The 19,066-nt window shown below is 35.5% G+C and overlaps 2 protein-coding genes across 2 annotated transcripts; one reads left to right on the top strand and one right to left on the bottom strand.

Moving 5' to 3' along the window:
* The first annotated feature begins 4,203 nt into the window (after positions 1-4,203).
* LOC132178984 (uncharacterized) lies at positions 4,204-9,433 on the top strand. The gene is made up of 5 exons (XM_059591584.1): positions 4,204-6,020; positions 6,118-6,194; positions 6,374-6,485; positions 6,707-6,823; positions 8,923-9,433. The coding sequence occupies exons 1-5, from the start codon at positions 4,596-4,598 to the stop codon at positions 9,271-9,273; spliced, it is 2,082 nt and encodes a 693-aa protein (XP_059447567.1). The 5' UTR covers positions 4,204-4,595; the 3' UTR covers positions 9,274-9,433.
* A 715-nt stretch (positions 9,434-10,148) lies between these two features.
* On the bottom strand, positions 10,149-12,096 carry LOC132179717 (cytochrome P450 71B37-like). The gene is made up of 2 exons (XM_059592480.1): positions 11,092-12,096; positions 10,149-10,958 (listed from the first exon to the last, which is right to left on the bottom strand). The coding sequence occupies exons 1-2, from the start codon at positions 11,992-11,994 to the stop codon at positions 10,344-10,346; spliced, it is 1,518 nt and encodes a 505-aa protein (XP_059448463.1). The 5' UTR covers positions 11,995-12,096; the 3' UTR covers positions 10,149-10,343.
* Between the last annotated feature and the right edge of the window lie 6,970 nt (positions 12,097-19,066).

The raw sequence follows: 19,066 nt of genomic DNA, 5'->3' as shown, positions 1-19,066 counted from the left end.
AGAGAAACCGAGAGTGAGATGGAATTTAAGACAGAGAGCTGAAGAGGAAGAAAGAGAGTTTAGGCGAAAGAGAGAGAGAGAGAGAGAGAGAGAGAAAGTCAGTGAAGGGATTGTTATGGGTATGGACCAACTGCAGAAGAACGGGTTTCAAGTAATTACCTTTGATGATCCATTCATGTAATCCACTGTAAGTATTCTTACTTACTGAGTATGATATTGATATCCAATAATACGGATTTTTGTGGTTTTATAACTTGTTTAGCATTTTGATATATATGATTCAACAATGATTTATATTGTCGGAAATCAATTGACTCACTACTTCACAGTTTTTTGTAGTGCTTGCAGGAATGGAAAATCAAGGTAATTATGCAGTTGTGATTAGAGATTCATATTGAGATGTACATAGATTCCAAGTTGGTTAAGTTTTGTCTAGAGTTTAGACTGTCGGATAGATTTGTATAAATGCCTTGTACGACATAGCTTTGGGTATTTTTGTATAAAGAAAAGTATTTTAACAGTATTTTTTTTGTATTAATAAATTACAGTTTTTCCGCTATATGAGATTGTTACAGTAATTGCCATGAAACTCAATCACTTTGATTCTTCTATGTGAATGATTTACCAAAATGCGATATCAACAACCAAAATAATATTAAAAAATAAATAATTTTTGCTTTTGGTGTCTTTATATTTGGAGACGAGTTATTAAAGTAAATGTTAAATTTAATTTTGGATAAAGAATTTGATAAATAAATTTTTTTTAAAAAAATTTGTTAAAAACTTTAAAAAATATTAAATATGAAGATATGGGAATGCTCTAACATAATGAGTTATAACTTATAACAAAGAAATATGATAGAATCTAATAAAATTCTCGCATTTTGCCCATCAAAATCTAAAGATTTTGATAAATAAAATATGAGAATTTTATTAAATTATAGCATTTATCTATAACAAATTCTTTCAATCCAATTTAATATAGTTTGTTCTCCAATAAGTTCCCCCTACAATAATACTTGTAGCTTTTTCCAATTCAATCAGTTCGCAATGCGTAGGACTTTGGCCAAAACATGGCCGGTGGGTCCAAGATGTACTCTTTACCTATAGTGATTTGACTTGCCACCAAAACTTTTATCCTTAGAGAAACGACATGTTGTGCCACGTGACGTTTCGAATATGTTTGCAAAAATATTTTGGAAGTGTGAAGCTTTTTCTATCAAAATAAATAGTTATATTATAATCTTTTTTTTTTTTAATTTTTATTTTTACGTGAATCACCTAATTCTTCAAGTTTTTAATAAAAAAAAAAAAAAACTGAAATCTACAATTAAGTAGGTGTACTGTTTATATATAAAATATTCAAATTATAGTCCGTGATATTATATAGTTTGTTTGGGATTATATTGAAAATAAATAATTTTTAAAGTCATAAAGCAAAAGTGTGTTTCACATTTTTTGAGAACAAAAAAATTATTAAAAAAGGCACGGAACTTTTATTTAAATTGAGTTGAAGAAAATTCTTTCAATATATTTTATAAAAATAACTTGGTGTTATTTTTTATGTGAAAAATACATGTTTTTTAAATAACATGTGAGAAGCACATATTTTTTAAATAAAATTTATTTTAACTTTATCCTTGTAATTTTAAAAAAACATATACTTCTCACATGTAGATGACAAGTGTCATTTTTATATAATATGTTTGAAAAAATTTCTCTAACACAGTTCAGAAAAAAATTCTGTCATTAAAAAAATAAATAACATTCTGACCATTTTTACGTAGGAACCAATTTTTGTTTGGCATGTACTAAAAATATTTGTTAACTTCTTTAACATAATTCTAGAGAGATGGATTTAACAAGAATCATTGCTATAAAACCTAACCATGGCGTTTCCATTAGCTTGATGCCGGCTGTGCTCGCATATTCTGTTAGTTTGGCAGATGTAGGCGTTTCCAAGGAAGGTCAATGTTATGGGACCAATTGGAACGAAGACCATAGATATACTTCAGACAAAGAAGACCAAAAAGAAAGAAAAAAAAAAAACGGTCGACATCCAAGAAGTTTTGTAATCGTTACCCGCGAATTGCGATGCTGATCTTTTTGTTGTCCATTAAGCACAAATCCCCTACTGCATATGATAGATAACGAAGCTTTCTTTTACCTCTTTTTTTGGGGAAGGGGGAGAGAGAGAATTTTGGTCAGCTTTTTTACCTTTTTTTTTTTTATTTTTTTATTTTATTTTTTATTTTTTTTTTCTGAGCAATCTAGAAGTCGAGAGGGATTTATTTTTCGGTGTTTGATGCGACATAAAATATTTTTAATTTGACTAAAAAAATATCTTTAATTTTCATAAAATAGTTTATATTTTTAAAAATCGTAAAATTATTTTTTGAGTTTGAACATCTCATTATTAAATCAACAGACCTAACCAGGACGTCGTTGGGACCCTTCCAGGATGTCGCCGAGACCTCGCCATTGACATCATCACCAGTTAGGACATTGTCAAGATTGGTAGGAATCTATCAGGACTCAGCCAGGACATAGTCGGGACCTACCAAGACTCAATCAAAACACCACCTGGTCGAGATATTTTCGCTCGGAACATTGTTTTTCAAATACTAAAAAGAAACAAAAAATCATTTTCAAACAGTGTTATTTAAGGCAGACCTTTTGGTTGTTTCCGACATTTTTCTTCGAAACATTGTTTTTAACTCTCAAAAAACAAAAAGCAGACCCCTCGGTTGTTTCCGTGCCCATGATTTTAGGCGAATTGGGCTGCCTGAGTTGTCCTGGAATCTGTCTTCCCATTGCAAATATTGGATGGGCCAATCCCTGCCTAAGCCTATAAATTGCGGGCTGTAGCCAATCTATGAGGGCCACACTGGGCCTATTTGGCCCATACCATCCTCTACTGAGCTGTTATATTATTTGGAGAAAATAAGATGGTAAGCACCTTTCAAGAGAGGGTTGAAAATAATAAAAATATGTCTTCTTCTGTTTTAGATAGAATTAAGTTTAAAAAGAAAAAGAAAAAAAAGAACCCTGATGCTTCAATCTAACTCAAAAGGAAAGAGAGACATAGACTTAAAAAATCTTAGGGTTTTCAGGAGATATTTTAAGTATGTTTATATGTTCCTTCCGGCTAAAAGATTTATTACCGTTTATCACACCACTATTTCATTATATTGCTTATTAGCCTTATTTATTTAAAATTGATTGACACTACCACATCAACACGATAAAATAATAATGGATCAGAACTCCAGAAGTATGGCTTTTAGTATTACATTTTTTTTTTTTGGTAAAGTATTACATTTTTTTTTTTGATTGGCGTACAAACAACTTCTTACCAAAACAAACAAAAAAGAGACTTCAACTAGGCTCTTAACTTTCCGCTCACTGTCTAGGGCGAGTGAAGCTTCCTCTCGTCCCCAACTTAGTAACTTATACATGCACCACCAGAACAATTTATTTATTTATTTTTTATTCAGCATATACAAAAAAAACAAGCAGAAAGTAAACAGACTATTCTCAACTCAAATAATAAAATCATAACAGTAATTAGGTAACTAATATTACTGTGAATTTTTATTTTTTATTTTTAAAAAAGGATTAAATACTTCATACCCTCTTGAAGTTTCACAACTTTATTTTTCTTCATCTGGAGTTTCATTTTTATCACAGGAGGTTCCTGTAGTTTTGATAATAGATCAAGTTAGTTCTCCGTCAGTTGACCGTTAGTTGACTTAACGGAATTCCATATAGACTAATCAAATGTTGACACGTGGCACCTATTTAATTTAAAAAAAAAATTAAAAAATTAAAAAAATGAAACTCCATAGGAAAAAAAATAAAGTTGTAAAACTCCAGGAGGGTCTGAAGTATTTAACCCTTTAAAAAATTATGATACTTATTTTATAAAATAATGAAGAATTCTTGAACTTATTATAAAAATAAATGAACCGAAATATTTAGTTGTAATTTGTAAAGAGACTTTGACGAGAAAAAGGAAAACATATGGTAAGCTGGAATTGAGGTGGCTAATAAGCCTCTCACCAAGGGGGCTAATAAGCCTCTCATCAAACAAAATACAGCTATTAAGACGCGGCAAATTCTCAAGTACGGTAGCGTATTGCCTTATTATATATCTGCGCTTCACCGAAATCAAACCCAATATTTTTATTTTTTAACATTTTTATTAGAGAAAAAACCACGGAGCGTGACTGGTAGGTAGCTTTCGTTGTGTTTCCTTTACGCACCGTTGCTCGGTCTTCTTCTTAAGGTACGATTTTCCTTCTCAATCCCGCTCCCGAGTAACAGTTCTCACCTTATTTGATCCGGACCGGCCCGTTAAGCAATCCCAATTAGCATAGTTAATGATCATAATTCCAAATTCTCTGTCACAATTCGGTTTCCCGTTTCTCTAAGTTTGCAAGTAATTGATAATTTCATTGCGTTCGCCTCCAAATTCTAGGGTTAATTATCCATATGTGCATGTATAAATATAAACATCGGCGATTTGATCGAGGTGGCAATGGAGGTTATGCTTAATTGATTGGCAATAGTGGTTTTGGTTGTGTATATATAAAATGTCGAGTGCCGGCGACGAAGACGCCGATGCTGTGCTCAGCGACGTGGAGGGCGACGAACCGGTCCCTGTCGTAATAAGGAGTCCGAGTCAGGAAGATGTCTCGGTCGAGAAATTTCGGGACCTTCTCGTGGAGCTCGATCGCGAGCGGCAGGCTCGCGTGGCGGCGGAGAGCTCGAAATCGGAGTTGCAGGTCTCGTTCAACCGCTTGAAGGCCCTGACTCACGAGGCGATCAAGAAGCGCGACGAGAGCACGAGACAGAGGGACGAGGCTCTGCGCGAGAAGGAAGAGGCTCTGAGATTGAGCGAGAAGGTCTCGGCGGAATTGGCTGAGGCGAATACGGCGAGAGACGAGGCTTCGAAGCATAGGGATGAGATTGTGAGGCAATTGGATGAGGCAATGAAGGAGAGGGACGGGTTGAGATCGGAGATTGGGAATTCGAACCATATGCTTGTCACTGGAATGGAGAAGATATCGGGGAAGGTCAGTACCATCAAGAATTTTGCAGCAGGCGGGTTGCCGAGGTCACAGAAGTACTCAGGGTTGCCGGCCGTGGCATATGGAGTGATCAAGCGGACAAATGAGATTGTAGAAGAGCTCCTTAGGCAGATTGATGCCACGACTAAGTCTAGGAATGAAACAAGGGAACAGATGGAGCAGAGGAATTATGAGATTGCCATTGAGGTTTCTCAGCTCGAAGCAACTATCGGCGGGTTGAGGGAAGAGGTTGCAAAGAAAACTTCTGTTAGTGAGGATATGGAGAAGATTATGGCTGAAAAGGATGGAAAGATATCAGTGATGGAAAAAGAGATGAGTGAGAAGTTGAATAAGATGGAGAATGAAGCTTTGGAGATGAGGCAGTTAGTTGGGGAGTATGATGACAAGTTGAGGAGTTTGGAATCGAAGATGGAGTCACAGAGGCCTCTGCTGATTGATCAGTTGAATCTCGTGTCGAGAATTCACAATCGGATATATGATGTGATTAAGATAGTCGACGTTAATAATTTGGACCAGTCAGAGTTCTCGGAATCCTTGTTTGTCCCGCAAGAAATGGACATGGAGGAGAATATACGTGCTGCTTTAGCTGGGATGGAGTCTATTTATGAGTTAACCAGAATTGTTGTTGAAAAGACTAGGGAGTTAGTAGAGGAGAAGAGTCGTGAAATAAAGAGTTTGGATGAAACAGTGGGTCGACTGGTTAGGGAGAAGGAGCATATTGGATCTTTACTTAGGAGTGCTTTGTCAAATAGGATGACATTGGATCCATCTTCCAAAGGGAATGCGTTGTTTGAAGTTGCAGAAAATGGTTTAAGAGAGGCTGGGATAAATTTCAAATTCAGTAAACTTCTTGAGGATGGAGAGGTTCCAACTCCCAATGACAAAGTGGATACGCTGGGAACAGGGGGGGATGAGATATACAATTTGGTAAATTGTTTTTTAGTGTTAATTTGTTTTTAATGGTTTTGGAATGTGTTTTAAACCCTAATTTGTCCTTGCTGAGATACTTATCTGTTGTACACAGGCTGGTGCTTTGGAGAAAATTGTCAAGGCATCTCAGCTTGAGATCATTGATCTCCAGCATTCTGTGGATGAACTGAGGTACTTACTATAATTTCAAACTTATATAACTGCACATAAACTGTGACCATTTGCATGTTCATCTTATTCTGGAAAGTTGGGTCAGAGGAATTGTTCAATGATAGTCAGAATTACACACACGTTTGCACTTATCCTGACCTGTTATCATTCTGTTTTGCATACTGCTTTACTGCATGAAGGGCAGAGTCAAGTTTACTTAAAGAGCACGTAGAGGCTCAAGCCAAGGAGCTCAACCACAGAATGCATCGAATAGAGGAACTTGAAGAAAAGGAGAGACTGGCAAATGATAGTGTAATTTATTTATGCTTTGTTGTCAGTTAGCTCAATAATTTTACGTTACGTTTGCTTCTTCAATTTGGTGTTGTTTCACATTCGGTGAAGTATAAAAAATCTAGAAGTTTGTAGCTTTCATTGTTTAATTCATTGTTGCTTGAAAGTTAGAACTTGTTCATGCACTTTTTGTTTGGATCATTGGGTGTATTGGGTATCAACTTGGCCTATACATGTTGTAGGTTGAAGGGCTCATGATGGACATTGCTGCTGCTGAAGAAGAAATTACAAGATGGAAAGTAGCGGCAGAGCAAGAAGCTGCTGCAGGCAGAGCTGTTGAACAAGAGTTTGTGGTGCAGGTATGCATACTTATTTGGCCAGAGAATTTTATTTATGTGTTTACCTTGATAAGTTGTTGGTCATTATGAGCAGTAATTTTTTGTTCATACACATTCTTATGCTATTTATGAATTTGTTACTTAATTTAACAGTCAACCTGATGTAGGACAGAATATTAAATAGGAAACCTGCGTATTTTGCAAGTAAGAGTAACCTATAACCTAGAATATTCTGCATGCAATAAGAGTAGTGGACAAATAATTTTGTTTGTTTGTTAGGAACGGCGTACAAGTAATTTACTTTCTTATTCTAGTTCTTACTCTATAAAAAGGTGTAGATGCTCTATGGCAAGAGCATTCAAAATCATTCAAAAATAGTTCAGAAACTTTCTTCAGGAGAGTTTTCTCTTTTTTCTTGTGGATACCAGTTACTTTCAGATGGATTCTGATGTTTCTTGAGTTAATGTTGCTTAACTCTTTATCCCTACACCTTCCACTACGGCAATGGTATCAGTACTATCAGAGCGATGAGTTGCCTAACTAGATGACCAACAACGGAGGTGTAGAAAGCTGTTCCAACGATGTTGCTCGTAGGAGCGAAGCTATCTTGGCTGCAAGGAAACAGACGGCATCTTGCTTAGGTTTGCGAGATGCTTGTCAGATGAGGACTTATCGCTAACTAAGATTGCACTGCCAATACGATATGCGTCAGAGATGTTGCTCACGACCAACCTATTGACAGTTATCAACAAAATCAAATTTTTTTCACAAGAGGTGGAGCAAACAAATCAGATTTCCTTTCAACCACAACCCGAAGACAAACACAGCAGGCCCAATTTGTTTTTTGTTATTTTTTGTTTTTTAAATCACTTTCTTATTTTTTATTTTGCTTTTGAACTCCATAGACAATACTTTATCAAATGTGGCCACTACTGAAAACACTTCTCAATTTTTGCTTTTTAAAAAACTCTTTTCAAAACACATTTTTAAAAACTTTACTAAACAAGTTCCGAGTATTCTTCAAGTAATTAGAGTCCTGTGGACAATTAATTTCTTTTCTTGGTATCTGTTATGTGCAAGAAATTTCCTTTCTTATTTTAGCTTCTCTACTATATAAAGGTGTAAGTGCCACATGATAAGAGCATTCAAAAATAATTCAGAAACTTTCTTCAAGAGAGTTTTCTCTTTTTATGATGGATCCCAGTTACTTTCGGGTAGATTCCAGAGTTTCTTGAGTTAACATTGTTAACTTTTTATCCCTACAAATTCCATCAAGTGACAAACCGTTCAAAAAGGATATATATATATTCTAGAGCAACTTCAAGGGATAATTTTTTGTTGCTCTCTCTCGAGGAATAATTTGGAAATAGTCAAAGAATAGATGTGAGATCAAGAAAGCAATGTATGTTGAGGGGAATAAAGAATTATATGTATTGGAAGGTACTTTGAAAGGTAGTCATACACAGTAAGATGGAAAATCTTTAGATATTTTGGGGACAGTTTTTTACCTTTATGATATGGACAGAGCTTTTCTTTAGGCTATAAAGTTGCGATGTGTCCCTTAAGCATGTAAAAAACACATGTTTTTTTAATAATATTAAAAGAGTTGGAGGGAAATTCTATAAAAAAATATGTGCTTCTCACATGCTAAATGACACATAACAATTTTATAAATTGGGTTGGAGGAACTTCAAACTATGTCTTTTGAATAAGATGTGAGACATTGAGCCTTATAGACTACACCCAGTTTTTTTTTTTTTTGGGTGAAATAGAAAATGTTTACACTTGCATAACTAAGAAAGCTCAGAAATCTGTCAAATATTACTCCGAGATTGGTTAAGAGTCCACTGCCAGCAATTTTTCTAAATTCACTTGATGTACTATCACTAAATATTCTTTTAAATATGGACATCTGGGGCAGCCTGATTGTTTGACATTAGAACGTTGTGCTAATGATGAATATGTTTTTTTTTGTAATTGTTGTTGCTATATATTTTACAGAAAAATGTATAAAATTCAAATAAATAAACAAATAAAAAAGAGGAGAAGAAAGGTTATGAGTATTCCTATCATAGTTTGATGGAATCATATGTTCTTAGTTGATTCATGGATGCCTGCAGTTGTCAGCACTTAAGCAGGAGCTTGAAGAGGCTAAGCAAGCCATGTTGGAGTCGGAGAAGAAGCTCAAATTCAAAGAAGAGACAGCCACTGCTGCCATGGCAGCAAGAGATGCAGCTGAGAAATCATTGAGGTTGGCAGACTCGAGGGCATCTAGGCTGAGGGATAGACTAGAGGAGCTTACCCATCAGCTTGAAGAATTTGAGAATCGGGAAGACTCAAGGAGCCAAAATAGGCCTAGATATGTATGCTGGCCATGGCAGTGGCTAGGGCTTGACTATGTAGGTGTTCGCCAGTCCGAGATAGAACAACAGAGTTCCAATGAAATGGAACTTTCTGAACCTCTTTTATGATTATAATTCTATTCCTCTATTTTCCCCTTTCTGTGTATTTATTGTGATCTTTCATATTAAAGTAGTCAAGAAATGGTAGCTTATAGCAACTTCATTCTTCGAGTCTCTCCTATTTGTTTTGAGTTGGCGTTGATTGATAATTTTGCATGGCAACAGCTTCCTTCTTTTGACCGATTTCTCTATATTAATGCAGTTTCTTGTCAGCCTCTTTCCTTTTTTTTTTTTTTTCTTTTTCCTTTTTCACTTGCTTTAGTTATCCCTCTAATTGTGTGGGTTTTTCAGGATTTATGATCTCTCACTACTTAATGGTAAGGAAATTACTTGAGTTCATTTGATATTGTAAGCAGGAGCGCTATAGGGTACAGCATTTAACCTTTAGTTCCTTCTTCTAGTTTATGTTAAAAGTTTCAATTTTCAGACGTGCTGCACTTTGAGAACCAAGTGGATGTTTTCCTTGGAAGCTGAGAAGCTTACTTATCCTTAAATGAAAAGGTCTAACTCAGCAGGCTGTGATGTAAGATGAGCAAATTCAGTGGAAGCCAGCAGAGATTAAGGTATTTATTCTGTTACTATAAAATAGGCATTGTTGGGGTTCTACATTAATCTAAGGACAGTTTCAATTGCTCTAAGATCGAGTTAGGCATTTAAATTGTATAAACCAAATTAAAATTGGAGGGTGTCTTTTCTTTTTTTTGTGTATAGATGGCTGATTGGTTCAAGGTAAAGTGAAATACATAAACTGATAAGACAGGATTCTTATCTTCAAAGATGGTTGTTAAAGTCAAGTTGATTTCTTATTGAAGTAACGTCTTCCAACTGGAAACACGATACTCACATAGCAACAGGTCAATAATTCAAAGTAATTAATTGAGATATTTGTACCCAAGTCTCCATATAATTAATTGAGATATTTGTACACAAGTCTCCGTATAGTCTTGACAGTAAAGCCAAAGACAAAGGCTTAGGCTAATTAACTGCCATTTATTTCAGTCTTACAGATTGTACGTAGTAGCACATTTATTACAGATAAACAGGAATGCTCTTAAGCTCGGGCTATCATCTGATTGCCACTAAAACACTTTAACTGGCACAAGGTTTAGAGCTGTTTTTTTATGGGTAGTAAGGCTAAGACCAACCGACTCTTCCATGTCAATGTTTTCCTCCTTCATCCCATAGGGTAATTTCCAGTCGAAAACATACAAGAGATTTGCGAGTGCGAGCTCAATTGTTGATGTTGCCATATATATCCCAGGACAACCTCTTCGACCAGCTCCAAATGGTAGTAACTCAAAATGTTGGCCTTTATAATCAATAGAGCCATCAATGAACCTTTCTGGGCTGAATTCTTCTGGGTTCTTCCAGTACTCAGGATCTCGTCCTATTGCCCAAGCATTGATTTGGAGTAGCGTTTTCGGGTAAATGTCATAACCATTGATCTTAAAGTGTTTCATGGCCTCTCTTGGAAGTAGCAGTGTGGCTGGAGGGTGCAACCTTAAAGTTTCTTTCAGTATCATCTTGAGGTAAGGAAGCTGATCGGTGTCTTCTTCAGAGACTTTTCCTCTGTTTCCAACGAAATTTCTAACTTCATCTTGGGCTTTCTTCATCACTCTTGGGTTCCTAACAAGCTCTGCCATTGCCCATGCCATTGTAATTGCACCGGTGTCGACTCCACCTAAAAACATATTCTGATATACGAATATCACAGGTAAGCTAGCAGAAGTTAATAAGTTTCATAATTAATGATAAGCAAATAAAAGACTGTGACCAAAGATTGTATTAAATACAGGAAACGGCCGGGACGAAAGATTGGCAGCTTACCAAGAGGACTGCCTTGATGTTATCTTTAGTGAACCGACCAGGGTCGTTTTGCTCCCTTTCTATTCTCAGGAGCACATCGATGATGTCCTCGTGCTCTTGTTCTGTCCTGTCGGGACTGAGGTGAAGATCAATGACCTGTTGGAAAAAATTATCCAACTCATGGGAAAGCCTTTCAAGCCTATGACGTCTACTAGATAGCTTGTCCATAATCCATCCCACGTACGGAAAGTACTCGGATGCATCGAAGCTTCCCATCAAGGCTTCAGCCCCATGAACCAGATCTTGAAATTTTTCATTATCCAAATCACTCCCGCGGAAACTCTGGCCGTAAGCAATCCTAAAAGTTATGCTTGCAGTGAGAGAAAACAGCTTCTCAGAAAGATCAACAAGGGTTGCAGAGGACGAAGACTGGGATATTGAATTGATGAGCAAAGAAACTTCTTCTTCCCTAATGGACCGATATGATTGCACTCTCTTCACGCTGAAAACCTCAAGAACACATATTTTCCGTATCTCTCTCCAATATTCGCTATAAGGTCCAAAAGCCATGTCCTTATAATTATAAGTAAGTCTTCTAGTGGTGGCCATGATTGGCCTACTGCAACAGTCAAGATCATGAACTTTTATTGCCTCTCTTGCAGCCTCAGCAGAAGATAAAATAACAGTTGGTATGCTACCGAGATGAAGGAGCATCACGGGGCCGTATTTTTGGGAGAGTCGCCACAAAGATTGGTGAGGCAATTCACCAATTTGGTGCAAGTTACCTATAATGGGAAGCTTAGGAGGGCTTGGAGGAGGGCGTTTGTTTTGCCTTCGAGCATCCTTCTTCTTTTTGATCATGAGAAGGAGTAGAGGGAAAAGCAAGAGAGGAGGAAGCCAAATGGATAAGGGATAGAGAGCCATTGAAGGTTTATCTTTTATGTTCAATCACAGATCGTGCTTCAGCTATTGTTCTTCATCTATAAATATTATGTAGAGAGGTGCAAGAGAGACTGGGCAATGTAAAGTATCCATTTTTGTCCCCGGTAGGCTGTTTGTTTGGTCACGCTGGCTTTTAGCCATGTTTGGCCAAATTCTTCAATCAAAACTTATCGTCTTATTAGAAAATTATAGCTGGTGGGAATATTGATGAAATTAATAATATTACATATGAAGACAACCGTGACCGTTCAACCAATGCTGCCATGTAAATTCCAAACTTAACCGACCGCCTGTTCCTAGTCCATTCACCATTCCCCACACGATTCTCCTTCGAATATGACCCGATTTGACATTTTCAAAAAACATTCCAATTAGTCCAATATTCACGCTATCCTAATTAATACTTGATGTTGAAACTTCGGTCATTATTATTATTTTTTTTATATGTCCGCATAGGAAAGGAAGATGGATTCGAACTAATGACCTTCGTTTCATTAAGCGTGATCCCAACCAATTGAGTTACATCTTAGAAACACTTCGGTCATTATTATTGTTTACTTGGAGAACAATAATTTTTTAAACATGGAAAGTAAATGGGTAAAGTTCACTTAACCTCTCCATACTACTACCTTAATGACAATCTACCCCTTAAATTATCAATTGTAACAATGTAACCTCAAAACTACCAAAACAATGACAATGTACCCTCAATTTTAACAAAAGGATGAAATTACCCTTACTAAAATAAAAACAAAAATACTAAAATTTAATTTAATTTTTTTTCAAAATTGTAAGGGTATTTTTGTCTTATTGAATATTCTATAGAGGTAATTTCGTCATTTTGCTAGCATTGGGGAGTACATTAACATTGTTTTAGTAGTTTGAGGGGTAAATTGTCGTAATTGATAATTTGGGGGGTAGATTGTCATTTGGGTGATAGTTTGAAAGGATTAAGTGAACTTTACCCAAAATAAATAATGTCGAGAATTTTTTTTTTCTTCACATTGGATACATCATACATGCATGCAAAAGGAACGATATTACCTTTCTAATACTCCATATTAAATATCAATTAAATTATTTAATTTATCATTAATTTCCCATTAACCTAAACAACTTTCAAGATAATTGATGAGGCATTGAGTTCCAACTCTAACATCGTAATTTACTTTTTATTTCAATTAAAAATTTTGCATGTTAAGACTTATTTTATGAGAAAGTTAGAACACACATTGAAAAAGTTTGAGCAGTTACGTGTTAGAAGAATATTAATTACCTACACGGCCATCCCCTGACCATCCAACTCAAGCTGCAATGAAATGTCCACTTCATCACTGCTGTCTGTCGCTGGCATGTTCCTAGCTAGTCCATTTCCCATGCCCCCATGCACGATTATCCTCTGATACAGACAGTTTTGTCGTTCATAAGAGAAGGCGGAAGGCCATTGTTTTAAAAGTGGACTGAGCCCATGAGATATTTAAGATTTGAGGAAATAATTAAACAAAAATTAGATCTTTATTGCACTACCTTTGCCTCCTTTCATTCCTCTGATGTAGACAGTTTTGTCAATTTCTGAACTAAAATATTTCGAAAGACAAATCTGATTTGCCTAGTGTTAATTTACGTGATTCACCTTACAGATCATCAAACACATTCAATAATCAACTTTTATTTCTGAACCATTTAATCAACTTTTAAATGGTATAATTTAAAAGAGACAATTAGAAAACCTTATACCTAAATTCTCGTATTTTAATTTTATTTGGGAACCTTTTTCTAACTTGAATGTATTTGATATAGTTTTATAAGGGTTTATTATAAGGGTTTATTTGGTATACTTTTATTTTATAAGGATTCAATATTTCAATATAGAAAATGGTTACGACTGATTAAATGGACCGCGCTCATTTAATCTGGCATTTTCTTTCACAGCGTCGCATAACACAAAAAGAAAGACATAAAAAAAAAGAAAAAAAAAGAAAAGAAAAATAGGAGCACAATATGACAATATAATTTCTGTCTATTGATTGTAGGTCCCAAATCGAATATTACAGAATAAAAGAAACAGGCATGTTGGGGGAGAAAATATCTCATAGCGGGTCTCATTCTTTTTACTTATAAAAGAAACAGGCATGTTGGGGAGAAAATATCTTCTAGCGGGTCTCATTCTTTTTACTTATAAAAGAAACAGGCATGTTGGGGAGAAAATATCTCCTAGCGGGTCTCCTTCTTTTTATACTTATAAAAGAAACAGGCATGTTGGAGAGAAAATATCTCCTAGCGGGTCTCGTTCTTTTTATACTTATAAAATAAACAGGCATGTTGGGGAGAAAATATCTCCTAGCGGGTCTCATTCTTTTTATACTTATTTACACTATGCCATCATCCACTCTATCTTATTTAGACACTCTCACTCCACTCTCTCTCTATCACTCTCTTATCTCCTCCCTCTTTCATACCTCTCACATATACCGGTTTATTTAGAACCTAGAAGCAATTTTATATTATTTTCTCATTTCTTAAATAAATATATATATGCTAATTTAAGTGTGACAGAGTTTTCGGTCTGGGTCGAATAACCTTTGACCTTAGGAACCAGTTGATGGCTAGGATCTCTCCATCAACCAGACACGTGGCCCACTTTAAAAATAATAAGAAAATATTATTTTACATTTTAAAAATAAATACAAAATAAAATAATAATAAAAATATTTTCTTTTTTGGTTTGATTTGGCCCTTGGGGTGGTCTACCATTTGGCCTTGAGGGTGGCTCCCCAAACGGCGGTTGGGGGTGGCCGAAGCTACCCCCAAAGACCCTTGGGGGGTGGATTGGCCACCTCCAAGGGCCAAACCCATTTTAAGATAAAATGGGTTTGGCTAGTTTGGGGGTGGCCGAAGTCCCTTGGGGGTGGCCCAAGGCAAACGGTGGCCTTAGGGGGTGGTCCGGCCACCCCCCAAGGGCCAAATCAAACCAAAAATACAATTATATTTTTTTTTATTTTTTAAAAATAATAATTAATATTTTATTAATTTTTTTTTTTATAATGGGACACGTGACGCATTTTTGGTCATTGGATCTCTTTCAAGAGATCCTGACCTTGAAATGGCTCCTTTCCGGTCCATAAATGAACTGGAGAGGAGCCGAATCCTTGACCTTATTTTTATTTTGCAAGAACGCCATTGCTGCACAAGTCTCCTTTCAATGACGGATATAGCAAGGGCTACATAGGGGCAGGCGCCCCTGCTTTATTTTTTTGTAATTTTTAATTAATTTATTTTTTAAAATATACCCCAACCCATAGCCAGCCCCTCCTTTTTATAAAACCCAACCCCTCCAAAAATTTGTCCAGCAGAAATCCCAGCCACTCTATTTTTTTATTTTTTTTAAAAAAAAGATAAATACAAAATTGGTCTCTGTGGTTGATCTAATTTACAAATCATTTTTTGTGATTTAAAAAATAATTTATAGCTCATTAGGGTATGCCAAAATAATATTTTACTCTATGAACTCATTTTTCATTAAATGACTTAACAGAAACTGTTGCATTGTTATATCACACCCAATAAAAATTAGACACGTTTTCTTTTTTATTTATGCTTTTAAAAAATAATAAATAAGTTTTTTCACGTCATTTTGAAACTCCAACATACATTTCACGTCAAACTAAATAAACATAATCCCTCTATATCTGTTGTGCCGCTGTCGTCTTCATCTTCCCCAACGATTCTTGCCGTCCGTATTCATTTTTGTCTTGGTCATAAATTTCCTTCGTCGAATTCATCTAAGTCAATTTCTCTTTGGCCATAAATATGTCCTCCAACATAGCACATGTATTCAGGGTACGTAACCGCCATGGTAAATGAGAAGTCTCATGACCATTCCTACTATAAATGAAGATGAAGTTGGAATTTACATGGCAGCATGGGTTGAATTGGTCACGGTTGTCTTCATATGTAATATTCACCAGCTCCTCACGGGGATCGTAAGCACATATGCTATCATTTTATAATAAGACGATAAGTTTTATAATAAGACGAAGAATTTGAATAGTACGAAGAATTCGTTTCCTCAGTACTCCAAATGGTTTACGTGAATCTACATACCCTGTGTCCCTTCTTTTTTTTTGTTTTGCTTTTTTTTTTAGTTTGTGGATGCGGTTTCTCAGTACTAGAAACCACCACGAGCCGCTCTGCCGCATTATCTGTTTCGGGAACATTTTTTTTCTTTACCATCTATGTAGTCGGTGGATGCGGTTTCGCTTCCCTAAAAGAACACGGCACCGCCCCCACAAGCCGTCACGTGTCAAAGAAGCTTATCCACTTTCTGCTAAAATGGCATGGTCATTGCGTGATCGGTGGTTCCATCATCCATGCAAACATAAGTAACGAGTCTAACGACAGATAAAAATGTGAAGTTCGAATTGATTTTAGATTAATTTTTATTTATAAAAATTAAAAGTTAGTTAAACGACATAATGAAAAGAGATTACGACTCAACTCCACCCAGAGCCGAACTAGACAATTAAGAGTGAGGGAGACAAAATTTTAAAAATAAAAATTTAGTTTTTGGGAGAACATTTTATAAAAACTAATAAATTTTAAGAGTAATTTAAAAATTTTGAGAGGACAAAGACCGACTCCACCTACTTGTACCTGCATGCAATCCACCTTTACATAGGACATAATCAGACTATACATAGCTCACTTTCATATGGTTCAATCACCCTCATAAAGAAATGCACTCAAAATCTTCTCCACATGAAAACCAAGGAAAATCACACTCATTGTTACCATGTTGATGTTGGACAAGGGGTCTTCTCATAAAACTAACTGATTTTTTTTTTGACAAAACTTATAAGTAAAGAACCTTTACATTCAGTGAACCTTTGTTGAAGCAAGTTTGTCCTGGAATGGGCTTCATGTTAAAAGTAAATACAAACAACCAGTTCGGGGCAATTAATTCTTTTGAAGTTCAGTATGTTAACCCTACCCAACTAATTCAGTCATTCATGTTTGGCCCAATGTTCCTATAGTCATATTCAATCCAGCAGTTAGCGAGAAGTGAAGAAATCATACATTGGTATGCTTGGAGAGTGCTCTTGGGGCGGGGATGGACGGAAGATCCTCAAGCTCAAACCCCCTAATTCTCAAGAAAGTGAGATTTTTAGTTTGTTAAAGTATTTGATTAAACAATTAGATTTACATTTTTCTATCAACTTAAACTTTAATGATAAGTTGTAATTTAGCTTATATAGTATCAAAGCAGATGTTATAGGTCCGGCCGTCTGAAATTTGCTTTAAACTAACATCATCATCAATTTGAATATGTAATCCTTGAGATGTGCTGGTATCCTTTATCCCATATGGCAATTTCCAATTAACACACAGATTTGCAAATGTGAGCTCCACGACGGGCATTGCCATACGCATTCCAGGAAAACATTTTCGCGACCACTACCAAATGGCAAACCCTCAAAATGTTGCCCTTTAAAGTCAACTATGCTATCAAGAAACCTCTCTGGAAAGAATTCTCGTGGGTTCTTCTACTTAGTCTGGATGTCAGTTTCAATGACTTCACATTTCTTAACGCAACTTCTTACATCGTGTTCTCAGTTCTGTTTCTTGATCACTCGTGTTTCTAGCAGGCTCAGCCATTGCCCAGATCATGCTAATTGCACCTTTTTTTTTCTTCTTTTTTTTTTTTTTTCACCTGAGACTTCGTCTCCTACAGCCAAGCATATATCTGATAGTAACCCATAATATTTTTCTAACATAGTTAGTAATCATAATAATTGAAATCGATCTCCTTATTTTATGCATTATTCTGTGATTGAAATCTCCTTAGTTTGTAATCATATACACCATTTTATACAATAAAACAAAAATTAGATCATAAAATTGTTTCTCTTCATTTCACTTTACTTAATTTCTCTTCTAATTAAGCATAATTAATCAGACGACAATACATATAAAATTTCATTCTACATGTCAATATCAATATCGATTGCAATGAAATTTATAGTAAGAGGAAACCCTTTGATTTCTGAAATCGTGAGGGGTTCAAGTCCCTTTATCCCCAAACAGATGTAAAGGTCAATTGACTTCGTAATTAGCGGAACCACTTCTTGGCTTGGCCCACCCAAAAAAAAATTAAATATACCTTTAAAAAATAAGTTTTACCCCCTCAAGATTTTTTTTTTTTAAAAAAAAATTTGCCCTCCCAAATTAAACATTCTATTTTCGCCCATGTATTTAATCAATATGCTCTTTTCAACAGATCGAGGTTTAAATTTTGTTATGTTTCTCATTGTCTGATAAGCAATAAGAGGGGTTAATTAATTTTATGTAAATATTCTCATTTCTATTCACAAAATAGGTAAATCTTTAATTAAAACATACCTCCATTGTTGTTCAATGATCCTTCCATTGATGTATTTGTTCCTTGATCTTGCTTGTGTAGGCAACAAAGCTTTGGGTCCAAATTAATGACATGCTAGTGAAACTTTGCCTGATTGGTGCTTATGCCTCCTACACAAATGGTATTATTAGTTTTATTGTTGTTGTAATGAGTAATATTATAAATTACTCTTGTGTCATTCCAAGAATGATGTGACTCTTAAAATCACCATTGGATTTGTGATTGATCATTATTGAATTTTGATCAAATGGTAATTTTAAAAGCCACCTCATTTTTTGAGGGATACAATAGAGACTTCTAAAATTACTATGTTGTAATAAGTCATTCTTGTATTATAAGCTTTTAAATTTAAAGCAACCACAATAGCATATTGTCGCATGAGTAAAGCAATGGTCAAATATGGTATGGGTTGGAGTAATCTTGGAAAGTCCAGTAGCTCTTACCACGAGAATTGCCTTAACATGATCTTTGCTGATTTACTTTGTGTTGGAATATATTTCCATATCTTTGCGATTTTAATCAAATCACAAGGATTTAATTATCAATCATTTGATTACAATTACAAAGAGAATGAGAAAAGAGAGTGTCTAGGGTACTGAGGTTGCACAAAAGGTGGACTTTGTGCCAACCACTAAA

The sequence above is a fragment of the Corylus avellana genome, chromosome ca4, assembly GCF_901000735.1.
Source record: "Corylus avellana chromosome ca4, CavTom2PMs-1.0".
Lineage (NCBI taxonomy): Eukaryota > Viridiplantae > Streptophyta > Magnoliopsida > Fagales > Betulaceae > Corylus > Corylus avellana.
The sequence above is the reverse complement of the archived record's forward strand: the minus strand, read 5'-3'. Positions and strand labels throughout refer to the sequence as shown.

What these genes read in the sequence shown, in the direction of transcription:
- LOC132178984 (XM_059591584.1), top strand. Translation starts at nt 4,596, where the DNA reads ATGTCGAGTGCCGGCGACGAAGACGCCGATGCTGTGCTCAGCGACGTG. An exon ending in CATTCTGTGGATGAACTGAG is followed by an intron (nt 6,195 to 6,373) that starts GTACTTACTATA and finishes TACTGCATGAAG; the next exon opens with GGCAGAGTCAAGTTTACTTA. An exon ending in AGAGACTGGCAAATGATAGT is followed by an intron (nt 6,486 to 6,706) that starts GTAATTTATTTA and finishes TACATGTTGTAG; the next exon opens with GTTGAAGGGCTCATGATGGA.
- LOC132179717 (XM_059592480.1), bottom strand. Translation starts at nt 11,994, where the DNA reads ATGGCTCTCTATCCCTTATCCATTTGGCTTCCTCCTCTCTTGCTTTTC. An exon ending in ACATCAAGGCAGTCCTCTTG is followed by an intron (nt 10,959 to 11,091) that starts GTAAGCTGCCAA and finishes TTCGTATATCAG; the next exon opens with AATATGTTTTTAGGTGGAGT.